This window comes from Equus przewalskii, chromosome 2 (assembly GCF_037783145.1).
Source record: "Equus przewalskii isolate Varuska chromosome 2, EquPr2, whole genome shotgun sequence".
Lineage (NCBI taxonomy): Eukaryota > Metazoa > Chordata > Mammalia > Perissodactyla > Equidae > Equus > Equus przewalskii.
In genome coordinates, this window is record NC_091832.1 from 69,094,235 (window position 1) to 69,111,639 (window position 17,405).

Genomic DNA, 17,405 nt, shown 5'->3' on the forward strand with positions numbered 1-17,405 from the left:
TATTGGGCAATGGAATAATTAAAATTTTGACTTCTAAAACAAAATGAAACAAAAGGAAAACAAAAGCAATCAGCAGGAAACCATGAGAAAAATGACTGCATTAAAATTGTTTCAGGGATGAATCCATAGACTATCCTACTATGTTTGACACCAAGATGTTCTCTCCAGTGGCTTAATAGTCTATGCGTTGGGAATGCCACTAGATGTCACCATAAGCCAAATGACTCTAGTAAATAACTGAACAAAATAAAAAACTGAACAAAAAAAGGACATTTCCTATATATTTATGGAACATATTACTAAAATATAAAATTATAAAAAATGTTATTCAACATTTTGCTGAAATTTTTCCATATTTTTCTAAATTATATTTATTTCTTAAAGACTTCCAGAATACCTATAAATATGTAAGAGTCATACTAAGGAACAAGATCAGGGAAAAGATTGTGTTGCATACCAAATAAAAGGGGGGAAAAATGACGCTCGGTAAAACAGAGGGATAATTCTCAAATTTGATTTACAAAAATAGATATATTAATGCAAAAGCTAGCTAAACCGGGTAAGGTGTTAGAGAAAACATTTTTTGAATACCTAACTATAGATTTCTGTCTGTTAAATACAACATATTAATCAAACTGCTAAAGTTAATATGAAATACATTATACAAATATTTAGAAACAGTTCCAAGTGATCACACTGCATTGAACAAGAATTAGACCGAAGTATTAGGTTTCTTTCTAAATGTTTAACAACTACAAAGATATTTAGGCAGGCTGCTACATGGTTCTCACAGTGCATTAGAATCAGAATACAGAAATACTTCACGCAGTGCTTCAGCGAGATTTCTTCTGCTGAACCTGGAGATTCATTTATTATCCCGTATGGAATCCACTGTGTTCACTCGAAGAGAAACCTGGATCTTTTGAAAAGAGAAGCATGGCCCTAATTTACTGACCTGTAGAATGTGTAGCTTGAAAGCCTTTTCTTTGAACAGATGCATCAGAAACAAACCGAACAAACATTTTATTGCCAGTAGCCACAAGGGGCTCTGGTATCTTGTTGCCACATAGTCGTCCAAGGATTGGCGATTTTTCCGTTTCTCCATCAAATACTTCCAAGTGATCATAAGCACATTCTTGATGCTGCTCAATCTCAAACTCACTAAAGGCCTATTAAAAAAAGAAAGAAAAAAGAAGGAAAGAAAAGGAAAAACAAAAAGCCGCATATCACTCAAATGGGTTCTTCTCTTTGGAGCAGAAATCCAGATCACTAAAATATGTTCAGGCATACAAATGATTTAATTCATAGTGTACATTATTGAAAGGGGCGTAAAATCAATAGAATGTAAAATCTCTGGAAAAACATAACGAGGGAAACAAGTAATAACTCCATGTGAAATTCTACCATTCAGCTATTGCAACTAATTCTATTAATGCAATTAAATCTACTCCAGAATTTAGATGAATTATAATAACAAAGTGATATTTTAGTCTGAATTTAATTCTGAATTTTTTCTGAATACATCAGAAAATTTTAAGCAATTATATTAAAAGATTGATTCCTTCTGGTTTTGATGATGATAAACTATCAAACATCCCCCTACCTTTGGACACTTAAGCTATGAAGAAAACTTCATAAAAATACTTATTATATTTTCATAAAAGTTAAATGCAGTAAATCTTAATAGAATAACTAAAACAAAGGGAATTTTCACTATATATTTCTTTATTTAAATCTTATAACTCATTTTATTAGAGAACACTAATATGACTTTAGGATAGATTTTTTTAATTTACTTTTCAGACATATGGTACACTTACTTTAATATTTTGGGTCCTGCAAAGTTTAGTATGTTTTGTCATTTAAAGTCATTCTAATTTACCTGTGTAATAATTTTTATGGTAAGTCTTAACAAATTCTTAAAGTAAAAATTCTTTAAATGCATAACAGTTTAATATCACAAAGGAAAGTTTAATTGAGATGGACTGAAAATAACATTTGTCCAAACTGTTGATAATTCCAGGAATTCTAGGTTATTTGCCATTGCCAATTAAGGCCTTTTCCTTTCCCCAGAAAAACCACCATATAATGAAGAAATAAACCATCACTACTACTTAAGTCTATAGAGCAAAGCTAAAAATATATAAAGAAAATAAACCTGAAGAAATATAAAATATGCTTGAAAATTCATTAATTTTGCTCCAATCTCTGAAGCATAAGGTAATTGCACAAGAACTTTTTACAAACATGTTTTCTTTAATGCAATTTTGTGAACTGATCATAATTCTCAGTTTAATGAAGACACATTTTGTCACGTTGGAAGAAAAAAAGTGACTAAAAATCGTTCTCCTTTAGTGCTCGCCACAATTGTCTACTCCATACCACACCACGGTGTACTAACACTTCTGACTTTGGAGGAGTAAGGAAAGAAAAGAAAGAACCAATTTATATTAATTAGGGAGTTGGAGAAAGGAATGAAAAGTACTTAAAAGAAGAAACAAAAGAAAAGAAAGAAGACTGATCTCTCACATCTTATTCCACTTCACCCTTCTTAAAAAGTACAGATTAAAATGTTATAACCAATAAGCATTAAAGAATCGTTATTTGTTAAAATCATCATAGGTAAAAAGGAACGTTCACTTCATTCAACCAAAGATACTGAATAGTCCAAACAAAAGTAAATACGGCACAAAGAATTTCACGAGAAACTAAAAACAGTATGGGAAAATATAATGAACAAAGAGACTTTAGCAGAGTTTACTTATCCTAAAGCACAACATTCAAAGTAGGAGATCACTGATGGAGTTTGTTGCTTATTAATCACTGTAATCCAGTGGGACAGAGTAGAGCAGACACAGTGCAAGGGACATAGAAGACTCTGAATGGATGGCTCACTGGATGTCTGGATAAGTCTGTTCATTCATTTACCTACCTACCTGTGCCATGTTTATGGCCAACCCCAGGGATGGAAATGCTGTATAAGTGGCAGATGGAAACTTCTGGTTTGCTGCTCTCATGAGATGGTACTCAGTCAGCTTCTATAATCATTGTGTACACACATGACAGTCTTAAGATCAGTTTATAACTATTAGGAAACCACTAAGAGAAAATTGCCTTAACTGTACCCAGAGTTCTTTATTAAATATGAAACCAAGCTTCTGAATTATAAGATCAATATTATTTCAAGAGGAAAATAACAATAACTGGAAACCATTGCATGTTGAGTCATTGTCTCTTTTGAATGAGATTTAGAGTCATTCATCTATAAACATAAAGAGCACAGAAACCTACTGTGTAGAAGAGAAAATTCTAAGAATAATGGGAGTAACGGCATTCTAAAGCATATCCTTCAAGTGAAAGGTGAAAATGAGATCAGAATTTACAGACCACACATGTTCAGTCCATTGATTGGTCCATTGAAAACTAAGTGAATGAGATAACTAAATGACTACTTCACTCCCTAATGAAATGCAGGATGTCTGGAGTAAATCATAACATCTGTTTTACAGAACAGAGCAACACCACACAAAGTGGCATTGAGCTGGTGGGCTGACACCTGGTCTGGAGCCAACTGACTCCAGCTTTTTATCAAATTACTAATGGAAGCAGACTGACTCTGTAAGAGTCAAATTAGGCAAAGGTTTTGTAGCTGACATATTCTCAAGCAATGCAAACAACTCTCATTCATTAAGGTATTAATGAATTTTCCTCTTGGAATTGGTAGCAGCTTCTTAGGTCAACAGCAAAGATTGGGTGGTCTTTCCCAGAAGTCAGCCTAAGCCAAATGCTCCACTGCACACAGGCAAAAGTGTGACTAACTCACATGCTGAGATCTCATAAATCTGGCCCTTAATATCATAGAGACATGCACATAGAGAGACCTCCATGTATAGTGACTTTGCATCAATAAAAGATATGTCTAAGACATAGAAAGGTATTATAAGACCCTATGGGAAATTAGAAGATCTTTAAAAATACTTTTTAGAGTTCCCAAAGTGAAGTGAGATACACAATTTATTACTTTATTCTATGACACATGCTAAGACATGAATCTCTATATCTAAACGATGCAGAATGTGAAAATTTCCAGCCACCAGGAACCAATACCAGAGAAATATGCCCTCCCACCTCACCCCCACAGAAGACACTTAGGTTCCCAAAAAGTCCTTCAACTTCACAATGAGGACAGGACAACTAGCAAAGCTGATGTATGGACCTTTAAGGAACTCCGATTTCTGCTGAAACATTGCCTTCTCTTTTAGGACTTTTAAATATTTTTCTTAAGCATTTATGCTAAGACTTTATGGACATTTTGGTATTCAAACATTTAAACCTTACTCATTCCATGATTATATTTCTATGACTTTAAAGTTTCTAATTTAGGTTTTAGAAAGACCAGAAAAGCAAATAACAGTGAGCTCTAGCCAGAAATCCTAATGTATTTCCCACAACGCAAACTAAGAGATTAAGGAGTCTCATTCAAAAGAAATGAAATTGAACTCTCATTTTAGGCTGCAGAAAGAATAACTGTGTTTCTGGAACACCCAAGCAAGCCTAATCTACCTAGCTGGCCACCAGCCAGGCTTCCATATGCAGCCCCCTCATAGGAACATATGTAAAGGTGGTTTTATTGAAAATGCAGGCACTGGTTAAAGGATAAGGAAATTTGGAGTCACTATGTATATTCACAAAGGACAAGATAATAAAATGATAGAGCTTAATGCGGAAATAAAATTTACCATTTAAAGTAAGAGAATTAAAGAGACTGATGCAATTCGAGCAGCTGTGAGATAAGATTCAGAGCTCCCTAGTCCTAGCCATCCTTTGCCTTTTCCTGTCTTTGGTAAGAACTGTCATTTGGTTTCCCACAAGATATTGGAAGGATTAGAGGCCACTGGAAAAAATGGCACAGTGGAATACAAACCCCAGTCTTCTGATTCAAAAGACCTTTTCTTTCCCATGAGTCCTCTATAACTGCGATCAAATATAGTTTTTATGGATTTATGGTGGAGAATTATGTAACACTTGTGGGTATTTTTGTTTTCAAAATATCCCATATATGAAGCTGTAAACTGCATCTATATAACTTGGCAAAACTCTAGGATATGATAAATCAAATAAAAATGACATAAGTACATTAGCTTACTGCTGTATGTTCCTGTACTTGGAACTTTCTTTTTGTTTGTTTGTTTTGTTTTATTTTGGTTTTGATGGAGAGTGGTTCAAAATAAGAAAAAAGTACCAAAAATTTAATGATCAGTTGAGTCTCTCAGAACCAAGACAGGATGAAGCCAAGAATAATAGATCCTTCTCCTTATTCATTCAGAACTTTATCCCTTTTCAAGTAAGAAGACTTTTTCCAAGTATCTTTTGACCAAGCGTTTTTTTACTTCAAAGCTATTATCGTGCAGTCAGCATCTCATAATTAAACACACATACACACTGAAACCAAAGCAAATGGATTAGTTTCCTATTGCTGCTGTAGCAAATTACCACAAACTAAGTGGCTGAAAGCAACACAAACTTATTGTCCTAGATCTGTGGAAGTCAGCAGTCTAAAATGGTCTGTGTTACTTCTAGAGGTCTTGGTTGAGAATCTATTTCCTTGCTTTTTCCCAGCTTCTAAAGGCTGCGCTTATCAAGCCAACAGTATAGCATCTTCTCTCCTCTCTGACCTCCTGCCTTCCTCTTATGTAATCACCCTTGTGATACCATCAAGCCCACTCAGATATTCCAGAATAATCTCTCCATTTCAACATCCTTAATTTAACCACAGTTCCTTTTGCCGGCTAAGGTAATATATACGCAAGTTCTGGGGACTAGGACATGGGCATCTTCGGGGGGTGGAGAGTATTATTCTGCCTCCCACAGAAAGTAAGGCCAAATGTTTTCACTCCGATTTTTAGGAAAAATGAGCACAAACCCTTAGGACTTCATGATTTCAAACTCTTCTACCCCTGACCTTCTTAGCTTGGATCAACGAACTAAATCCCTCAGGGAAAATATGGTGTGCAGCCTGTTTTTATAATTAAACTTTTATTGGAACACAACTAGATCCATTCATTTGTGTGTTGTCTATGGCTGCTTTAACACTAAAACGGCAGAATTAAATTGTGACAGAGATCACACAGTCTACAAAATCTATAATGTTTACTATCTGGCCCTTTAAAGGAAAAGTTTCCTGACAAGAAATCCTTAGTTACATTTTCAATTGTTAGAACTGAATTTCAAATTCATAAGGCTACCCCAAAACTTGATCATGGTTGAGTTATTCAATAAAATGGTGTATGATTTTTATTATTAATCATTACCATAATTATGATTACTATTTGGATATCATAACATATACATACACACATCATAACATATACATCAATGTTTATTGGCATTTAATAAGCACTATGCCAAATATGTTCTATATGAGTTCATTTAGTACACACACAAAATTCATGAGTATTAACTCCAATTTCCAGACGAAGAAATCAAGGCTTTAAAAGGATACCTTCCCAAGATAACGTGGCTAGTAAGTAGAAGTGCTAAGATCTAGACTCAAATCTTTTTGGGTTTAAAATATATGTTCCTAATCCCTCCATAGTTCTCTGAGTTTTCTTTTTAACTTTGTCCTACTAAGATGATTGTTTTCCATTTAAATTATTATATATGTGCACATACGCATTTATAGATTATACACCTACAGCAATTATAGATCTATTTCCTCTCTGATGCAGGATGCTCTAAAGAAAAAATAAGATTAAATGTAGAGACTGAATGCCTGAGTTTGAATGTATTAAGACCCTACTAGCTTTATAAACTTGCCAAGTCACCTAAACTGCCTAAGACTGCCTCCTTATCTATAAGCGTCATTTATGATATCAACTTAAGATGATATACATGATACCACTTTGAAACCGTTAGGCACTATGCACACATTAGTTCTCAGTGCTGTTTAGCCCAAGCACAGTTTTGTGAGATACAAGAAGTGCCCAGTCAAGCTACATTTTACTATTTGGAGACTACTTTGAAGAAATGGAAAACTTAAGAACATCTGTATATTTTTTTGTAGAATTACATATGAGAGAGTGCCTATTTTAGAATTTTTTAAAGGACAGTCCTAGGCTCTCTGGATCCCAGTTCTCTAGCTTACTACATTTATATGAAGATAGTAATCCTGAGTTTTATAAAGATCAGAGCATATATCAGAAAAGGTATATGCAAGAATACAAAAAAATCCTCAAGAACCAATACACTTGCTCATAAATGCACCTCTACTTAATCTTCATATTTATCTTTATAAGAGGAAATTCATGATGTAAGGACAAAAATTAATGAGTATGTTTATTATGTAGTATAGACATAATTTAAATCATTATTATATTCAAACTGCTGTTTTATATTACTGGATGGTATTTACTGTGGCCTCAATAAAATCACCTTTAAATACTTCCTGTTTATGTACTAGGTAGTATACTTCAACCCAATAGTATTTTACCTACACATTCCAGAATTTACCTAGAGCAAACTTAGGTCAGGAGAGTATAAGCAATAACTCACTTGTGTTATCTTTACTTCCCTGACTATGTCCAGTCTCGCGTATTCAAATGCGTGTGTGGGATTAAAGATGGCTACATATTCTTTGTTACTCCTCCCATTGAGAGATGTTCAATTCTCTTCCCCTTCAATCTTGGCCAGGCTTTGTGATTTGCTTTAACAACAGAACATGCAGGGGTCACGTGCAGGGTCTTCTGAGGCATTCCCTCGGACATGTTGAAATACTCTGTGGGGACTCAGAACTGCCACGTGAAGAGTATGGCTCCCCTGAGACCACCATGCTAGAAGGGTCACACGTAGGTGCTCTGACTCTTCCAGCTGAATCAGCCTTCGAGTCCTCCCCACCAGCATGACAGACACACAAACCAGAACATTCCCCAGGTGACTATCACTGGCTGATTTCAATCAATGCCGTGGGCAACAGAAGAACTGCCAGCAAAGGACTACTCAAATCATGACTCCTTTCTCCTCAAACCATGGGATATAATAAAATGGTGCTTGTTTTGAGCCATGAGATTTTGGTTTAGTTTATTATGAAGCCATACATAACTAGAATAGTGCATAAAAGAGAATAACTGCATTATGATGCCAAAAGTCTTCAATTTCTGTACATCTGTAATAAACTGAACAATATTGATAGTTCAGGCCTTACATTATTGTTCAGTAATATACATTAGATATAGATATTCACACTGTGAACTGACTATAATTATGGTAAATAAATACTATGTACAAGAATGCTGGTATCTCACAAAAGACACTGAATTTTATTGTAATTCCTCTTAGTCTGTAATTGCAAGATTATCTAAATAACCTTAATATTTCTAGTGTTAAACCAATTAACTAAAATAATAGTTATCTCAGACATAGTGAAAGAAGGCTTGCTTATCACTCCAAGCCACTACTTGCATGTCACACAACACAACCTGTAACAAATTAAAGGAATATTTAGATTAGAAAGAACAGTAAGCCTTTCAAAATTCATAAACAAGGTGGGTTTGTTTTTTTTATATCTCATGAAAATGTCTTCAGGGACAATTTCCTCTTCTTGGTTCTATATGAATAGGTAAAACATTTATAAATGTTTCCTTATTTTTCCATACAGCCTATGGTAGGAGGAGTAACAATCTACCAGTTGTCAAGAAAGTTTCATGGTGTGCACAGGAACACCAAATGTTTTCCTTGCCTTTCCTCTTTGCCCCGGCCCATTAAGAGACTAGCTTGTAACTAAGTATCTATCAGAAGCTCTTGGCCTAAGGGGATTAAGAATTCATAATTTTCCAAGTTTCCTTGGAATCCATTTTCTAAATTCAGTTTGGGCTCAAGTTCTTACATGAAAATTAAGGCTCCTAAAGAAACCAAGCAAAATGCATTTATTTTAATCAATGTATCGTCTTGATGAAATCTCCTTTATAATAAATGTCAAAGGTAGGTGACATAGGTAGGTGACTGAATAGTTTGAACTGGTATAGTAAACAGCATTGGCCAAGTGTCCATTGGCTGATATCTGCAATTGATAGTGATTACAATTTTAAAGTTGATAAGATTAGTTAACAGTTATATTATAAGCGGGAAGACAATCATAGTGAACATAAGCAACAATATCAAAATAGTAAGAGTTAAAAAATATGGAACTAAAATATCATGTGAATTTGGTAGCTGATCTGTTGTGACACACTTGCTACTGATCCTGATTCTTCAAGTGATATTGAGAGTTAGGTTTCATATGAACATGATTAATGGGATATGAGAGTGGAATCAGTATTCTGCTCTGATTCAGAAACTTTGGAGTGGAAAAAAATATGTATTTTCACAAGTATTCCAGGTAATTCTGATAAATGCTAATATTTGAGAAAACTTGGCTTAGACTGTAGCTACTTCGACAAAGATCAAAAAATCAAATATTAAAACAAAGATCAAAATTTGCATTAAAGCTCTCATTTTCCTTTAGAAAATACTTTCTTAGGATACCAGTAAATATGACCACTGTTGAACAGACATGCTTTATTCCCTGATCCTCAAGTGGAATATTTGCATGAAAAATGAAGTCTGAAATTTGTGAAGGAACAGATTGTCCTAGAATTGAAAGGGGTGTTCAATAAGCTGAAAGGTATATAATTAAGAACAAATAACGTATTGCCATTTTTCAAATTGAGGTATATCAGGAGTTCTATTTCCCCTTGGACATAGAAAGCTGGAACTAGTGTCGCTTCTACCCTAAAAAGAAAAATCCATGTAAACTGAAAAAAATCACAACCTCGCTGAACACATCAAAGAGCTGAAGTCCCTAGTCAACCAAGCAGTTATCAAATCCACTGAATCTCAGGTCCCTCAAAGGAGAGATGAGACACAAGCACCTGCTCAACAGTGACTACAGGAGGAAGAGATGCTGGGTGCCATACAACTAAGTAAGAAGCATTCAGCTTTAATTTTTGATGGATTGGTGAAGGTCAGGTATGGACTAGGGTAAGAGTATAGAATTCCTGGCAGCTGCAGCCACAGGGGGAGTTTGCACCTACTCACAGACTCTTCTCCTTGGACCTCAATCTCCTGCTCATGAGAAATATTGTGGGCAGAGCAGGAGATGCTCAAGTGCCTTTCTTAGTGTTGAAGTCTTGGAGGGGGGAAGTGGTCGCGGCTGTGAGAAAAGCATGAAGCCCTGCTGCAACCCTTCTCTGGAAAACAAAGCCTTAAGCCTCTGGGGAGGAGCAGAAAACCCTGTCACCACTAGGACAAAGGTACAGACCAACTGTAGCCAGTGGAAAGGTTAAAAAAAATCACTTCTACCCTTGGGAACGTCCTGGACATAGGATTCTGTACTACTAACACTAGAGATCTTCTACAACTGGGAGAAGGAAAAGAAACTCTCCTGTGGAAGACCAAACAAAGCTGTAAGATGGAATTTGGCTGCCACAGAGAGAAGAGGCAGGATCATGGAGAAAGGCAACCTCTAAGATCTAAACACAACACACAGAGCCTGTCTAAGGTGGAGGTTGTACTAAAACAATAGAGAGCTCCTTGCCCTCACCACCAGACAAGCATGCACTAAGAACAAGCATTTGCAGTCTACCACTGAGGGAGAGAAAAAAGTGCGGGGAGGGACAAAACTCATGGTGGAGATGAACGAGGAACCTAAAAATGAAGGAGAAACATCGAGAAAATGCCTCTGAAATCCCAGCCTCCAATCTAAGAAAAAAGAATTTGAAGCCAATGGTGTGCTAAAGCTAATCATAGAAATGAGAAAACCCAAATGCAACTTAACTACTGACTGGGTTTGCTCAACGACACCCTCTGCCACACACACACCTACACCAACAGCCTAACAGAAGAGATGTGTCCACTCCCAGACATAAAGTCTCTACATTTATACACACAATGTTTGGTATTTAATCAAAAATTACATGACACATAAAAAAGCAAGGAAAAAACAACCTGGTGTTAAGAGAGAAAATAATCAACAGAATAGATTTAAACACAACCCCTATGTTTAAACTATCAAATGGAATTTTAAAGTAACTATGATTAATTGGTTAAAGAGTCTAGTGAAAATACAGAAAACATGCAAGAACAGGTGGGAAATTTCAACAGACAGATGGTGTTATGGACTGAATTGTGCCCTCCTTAAATCCAGATATTGAAGCCCTAACCCTCAATGTGACTACATTTGCAGACAGGTCCTTTAGGGAGGTAATTAAGGTAAATGAGATCACAAGGGTGAGGCCCTAATCTCACAGGGCTAGTGTCCTTCTAAGAAGATGAAGAGACATCAGCACTCTCTCTCTTTCCAGGGACACAGAGGAAAGGTCATGTGAGGACACAGCAATGAAGCAGCCATCTACAAGCCAGGAGAAGAGGCCTCCCCAGACACCAACTCTGACTTCTTGATCTTGGACTTGTAGCCTCCAGAACTGTGAGAAAATACATTTTTGTTGTTTTTGCCACTCAGTTTGTGGTATTCTGTTATGGCAGCCTGAGCGAACTAATACAAATGGGAACTACAATAACGAGTCGAATGGAAAAGCTAGAAATAAAAAACATGATAAGAAAAGCAAAAGAATGCCTTTAACAAGTTCATTGGTAGACTCAAAACAGCTGAAAAAACAATTACTAAACTTGAAGATAAGTCCAAAGAAGTTACTCAAACTTAAATTCGAAGAGTGACAAAAAGTGACAGAGCATCCAAGAGTTATGGGATAATATAACACAATCTAGTACACATATGATTTGAATCCCAGGAGAAGTGAGACAATAGTATAGAAGAATTTTGTGAAGAAATAATGGTCAAGAATTTTCAAAAATTCATGACAGTTACCACAATACAGATGCAAGAAATTCAGGGACTTCCAAGAATAATAAAGTACTAAACAGACATACACACGTGCACACACACACACACTTAGTACATTATATTCAAATCACTGATAAAATAAAAATGTTGAATGCAGCCATATGAAAACAGAATCATTGCTTCCACAGGACTAAAACTAAGATTTAAAACAGACTTATTAGAAACTATGAAAGCCAGAAAATAATGGTGGCAGATGTTTAAAGCGCTGACAGGAAAATAAAATTTTCATCCTAGAATTCTATAGCCAATGAAAATATCTTTAAAAAGTGATAGTGCACAGATTTACTCTACACAAAATATAAAAGGAAATTCTTCAGAGAGACAGGATATGATACCAAAGTTTGAATCTGCACACACACAAAAGAATGTCTTTAGGAAAATCCATTTTCCCAACTCCGTTAGCTGACTGCTCTGCTGAAAAGAAGTCTGCCTCTATATCTCAGTGCATAAGCTTCAGATAATGATCCTCTCAATCAGGACCTTGGACAGGACTGGGAAGCAATCAAGTACCTACAGTGCTGTCATCTTAGCATCTAGCATCCTTCCAAAGAGTGGCTCAAATGAACTGATTCTCTGTTTGGAAAGTCATTGACTGATATTTTACAAATGTGGTGATTGGAAGGAACTCATAATAGGAATATGAATGTCTTGATGACTGCCTCTAATTTTATTATAATGCTGCATATGAATAAGGCCTCTTTATTGGCCAAAAAAAAAAAAAAATCCCTGAAGGGAAAGGTTTGAACAGAATTTTAAAGTTAACTTTATGGCTAGACTGGTCCCGTAAACTACCATAGACTGGTAGCCTCATTTTTAAGGCAATTTCTTGTCCTTTACTATGGTGCCACTAGACTATCCTGGGCCTTGCTAGCTGGCATTCCCTTCTGCTTCTGACAACAGGATATAGCAGAAAATTGTTAAAATTTCTACATTCCTATGACTTTCTTTCTTTAAATTCTCCTCTTCAAGTATTCTGTATCCTATAATGGAATTTAATATATACTATCAGATGACCAGGACAGAATGCAAGACACAAAGAACACAGGAAAGAGGACAAACGTTATATTCATATTTGAATTTGGGAGAAGTCTAAGGATATCAGTATCCATCTAAAGAGAGAAATTATATTATGCAAAAATAATATTCCACAAACCACAGGACAAAATTCATTTTAGTATAGAAATATATATGTTTTGGATATGAGGCATATAGAATTGACACAACAGTAGAATTTGCTATACTATATTTAATTAAATACTTATTTAATTGCTTTATTGCTGAATTTCTGATAAATTTTGTTCCGTTATTTATTTTCTCCATTTGGAAACATCATTTCCAAGAATAAAGTAGGAAGTAGAGCCTACTGTTTTGCAGTAACTTTGGTAACACCTTTTAAAGCATCCAGGATAAGAACACGATACAAGACTACACGGCTACCATTACCATCACCTTGATCTAGGAAATTGGATTTATTTAGTGTTAGTAGGAAAGCACAAGAAAGAAAATATTTTCATCTGCCTACTAATTCAATTCAATTCAATTCAATTCAATAAACATCCATTTTATTTCCATGTGTTAGCCATGAAAGACATGGGCAGTCAGCTTAATAGAAAGAAGAAAGATGTGCTCACTTACTAATTTGACTCGATGGCCAGGAGTGGCACTGATTTCCCATGTGCATTCCTTCCTGCTTGGGTACTTGTCTGGCCAGTTGGGACTGGTGATGAAGCCACTTGGACTGTGAATCTTCTGTTCACACTCAGCTGTGCCAGTAACGATAATATCAATCAGTGTGGAAATCTAGCCGAGGATTGTGCCAGCAAGAAAGCAGTCTATTTACCCGCTATCATGCTGAAAGATTTTCCTGAATACTAACTAATCATCACTCTGGTCTCTGTTATCATATTCATCTGCTTTGGCAAACATGTTGCTGAGCATAATCAGGCGATGTTTGTTTTCTTGCTCACATGAAATTAAGTGTTTACAATGAATTATATAAATGCCTAAAAGAAAATGAACTACTTCAAACTGCTGGATCTGTAAGCTCAGATTTTAAAAGAGCAACATATATTGACAATCAAGGATATCAACACTTGGTATGTGCAAAATATTAAATGCAATGCCACAAACAAAAATCAATGGACTATGCCATTTTCAAATCATTTTTTTATTAACAGAAACATCACTTAAAGCTAATTAACATCATTAACCGTATGAATCATGTATTTACATTTTCTCTCTCCCTTAAAGTATACACTTGAATACCTAAACCATCCTTTTAGCTGCTAAAGTAGATTAACCTTAATTTCATCAACATAAAATGAAGCACTAAGGGGCAAAATAAGTGAACAGTTACCAGCCATGGAGATAGCTTCTGAACTAATTTCAAAGAATATCTCATTCAATTGACATGAAATTTCTTTTAGGTTTTTCACAATTCAAATAACTTCGTCATAGAGGGGACCAGTCCATATTGTTAATGTCAAACTTTAAAAATATTTAATAGTCTCAGGCTGTGCTAATTCTATGTGATGTGAGAAGCAGCACCCTACACATCCTGGTTTAGACTGGGAATTATTTGTCATGGATTGTGTATCCCATTCTGAAATACAATTAGGCTCTCAAATTTTCCAAGAAATCTCTTTGGGTAAAATTCTTCATCATATGGACTTAAACACCTATTACACTGCAGGGCTGCACAATGAGGGTAAGATGCCCAACATTATTGTACTGTTGTTGCATTCCTACTACTAGATTTTATCTTAATTGTTGAAGTTTCCGCAGCAAGATTTGGATTTGTAATAGAGGAATACTAAAAGAGATGAAATTTAGCTCCTTTCAAACAATATAGGATCGTGTAGCACAGCAACAGCCTTAAACAGATCCTGTCTCGACAAGGGTTTTCTAAATTCCATTATCTCTGTCCTTGCTTTGCCATATGAAATGTGGAGCCTCCAGGATCTGGCAAAAAGCCTATGAGACAGCCAAGAAGCTCGCTGCTAAACTGTAGAAAGTGCCCCTATGGATAACAAAGGTAAAAGAGAATCCAACCCCTTTGCTAGCAGCAAAATGAACTTTATTAGGGGTACCTGGATATAGTTCTGCCTAAAAGGAAGTTTCCTATAAAATCCTTTCTTGAAAATATTCACTGAAGTGAACAGAGACTTAGGATATCTAAATTGATTTGCTACATCTGAGCCATGAGCTACATGCATACTCTGCAAAAGTTGTCTCTTTTTTTCTCTGAATTCTTTCCATATTTGCAAAATAACTGGGCCTATTCCCCAGCCTGTTGATTTAATAGAACACCAAGTTACAAATATCAGAATCCTCATGAGTTTATGCTCAAACATGAAAGTAAGTAAAGAAAAAAATCCTGCTTGCATATGATTCTGGGCTATGTCATTAGCTCAGTGAAAAAAGGAGAAAACAATCCTGAGACGTGACCATATTTGAATAGAACATAATGAAACAAGGGTCAATTCATGACATTCTGTACTATTTGAATATGCATACAAAGAGTTGCTATCTAATTGTGGTTCTAGGCAAGTACTTACCAATACGCATGTGCTAATGACTAAAGTTACAAAATATGCCTTAGTAATTCTTTCAAAATAGGCATAAATCCAAGTTAAGTAGAAAATTCAAGATCAGACCCTCAAAGGAAGAAGACAGAACTGAATAACTATTTCTTGTTCCCATCTAGCTTATACTGGCTAAGGAGATTAAGATAATTTTTTAAATAAAATCTTGGCGTATTGTAAGGCTTTGGGGCCAAGAACTGGTAGGCTACTATTGTGCTACTAGTATGCTTTTATCTTGGCCCAAACCATGACTTGAAACTTTAAGTGGCACAGTATCTGCCACTTTCAAATGTCTTCCCTCTGGTAGGCATTTGAGTTGATACTCCTGGTATTTAAAGTGGCATCACTCATATAGCACATATATGAGATATTTTGGGGAGGGAAATTAAACCAAATGCAAAGCATTTAGCAGAAGTTAAGTTTAAATATGGAGACTGCTATAAGGTCTGTTCTATAAAGACCTGGTGATAATGTAGTGCTTTTCTGGTTGCCAGATGGCATCATAGCAGCTTCTATGTCTGTTATACAAAGTTATTCTAATGCCACCCATGTGTGAAGTGCAGAACCTTTAGGTAATATGAGGTTTCCAATGGTATGCCTTGGATCTTTAAACACTGCATATATTTTTTTTTGACATTTGAATAGTCAACAATGATATCACTCATTGATATGATTAACTCTACCTGGAAGCAGTGCTTTACCCAAACTTCACGAAACTCTAAACATTGTCGAGAAAAGAACACTCCCCTCATACCTTCCTTGCAGTCATGTTTATTTTCATGCAGCACAAATCCATTACGGCACTGACACACGTAGCTTCCCATTGTGTTGACACACTCGTGTTGACAGCCGCCGTTATCCTTAGAGCACTCGTCTTTGTCTAGCAAAGAGATACCCCCATAGGTTAGTAAGTAGCTTTAAAAACAAAAAACATCACAGGAGAGTCATTTAGTCGTGGTTAACACTGGCAAAGGGTAAACTAAGTCACAGCTTTTCCTGTTCCCAGCATAAAAAACAGAGAAAAAATTGATAGTGTCTTAGTTCTACCCATTCCTTGTTTAGCTTGGAGCCTTGTACCATGAACTGAGTTTCTAAAACAATTTGTGCTAGGATGACACAGTTCTCTTTCACTCCTATGCGGGAGTAGGAGTTTTGAGTAGGAGAAAGGAAATGAATGAATCTTCGTCCAACTAATCCTAAACACTTATGGCTGATTTTTAAAAAATAAACTTAAAATTGTGAGTAGTTTGAATAAATGAGAGAAATGGAAATCCTTCAGTATATCAACCATGGTATATAGACAGAGGCTAAACAAGGTTCTAAGATTTATATGTAATCACTTTAAAAAAAATCACTCAGTATAACTACTGTAGTGGATTTTTTTCATTAACTTTGCAGTTATGCTTAGCATAACGAATCTGGAGATTTCATAATATTCCAAGACAGAAAAAGGAATCGTTAGACTATCCTAAAGAAGAAACTTAATTTATGTAACTTAAATCTACTCCCGCAGACCAGTTATTACTAAGTAATTCCCTCAAAGGGCTTTGAGTGTGCTAGAAGTAAAGATTAGAATAGGAAATAAGAGCTTTAAGAAATAGCCAACAAACTCAGAACAGGGGAAAAAGCCAAACTAGATTAGCAGGCAGTCAATCCAGTGAGAGGCATCAGCCACCGTATTATATTACTCAGCTTGTCATTCCATGGCTGGCTCGTCCATTAAAGTCAAAACTGGCAGATTGCTCCTGACACACATGTATGATGACACCTCACTCAGACTTTCATCACTCCCACAGCAGAGAGAAGAAAAAGGACACATGACAGTCATATCAGAGGTGAGGCTGAATTTAAAATTTACACTGTCAACAGATTTTTCTAGTGAGAATTTGTGAGCTGGTGGAGGCACACTAATAGCAAATGCTATT

General features: G+C 35.7%; 1 protein-coding gene across 10 annotated transcripts in view; it reads right to left on the minus strand.

Moving 5' to 3' along the window:
- Positions 1-17,405, minus strand: part of TLL1 (tolloid like 1) — a 192,952-nt gene that overhangs the window by 10,664 nt on the left and 164,883 nt on the right. For all 10 annotated transcript variants that reach the window (XM_008538033.2, XM_070608244.1, XM_070608242.1 and 7 more), the window contains 3 exons: positions 16,235-16,360; positions 13,532-13,659; positions 956-1,169 (listed from right to left, as the gene is read on the minus strand). In XM_008538033.2, coding sequence (XP_008536255.2) covers positions 956-1,169; positions 13,532-13,659; positions 16,235-16,360 — 468 coding nt within the window. The remainder of the gene's footprint in view (positions 1-955; positions 1,170-13,531; positions 13,660-16,234; positions 16,361-17,405) is intronic.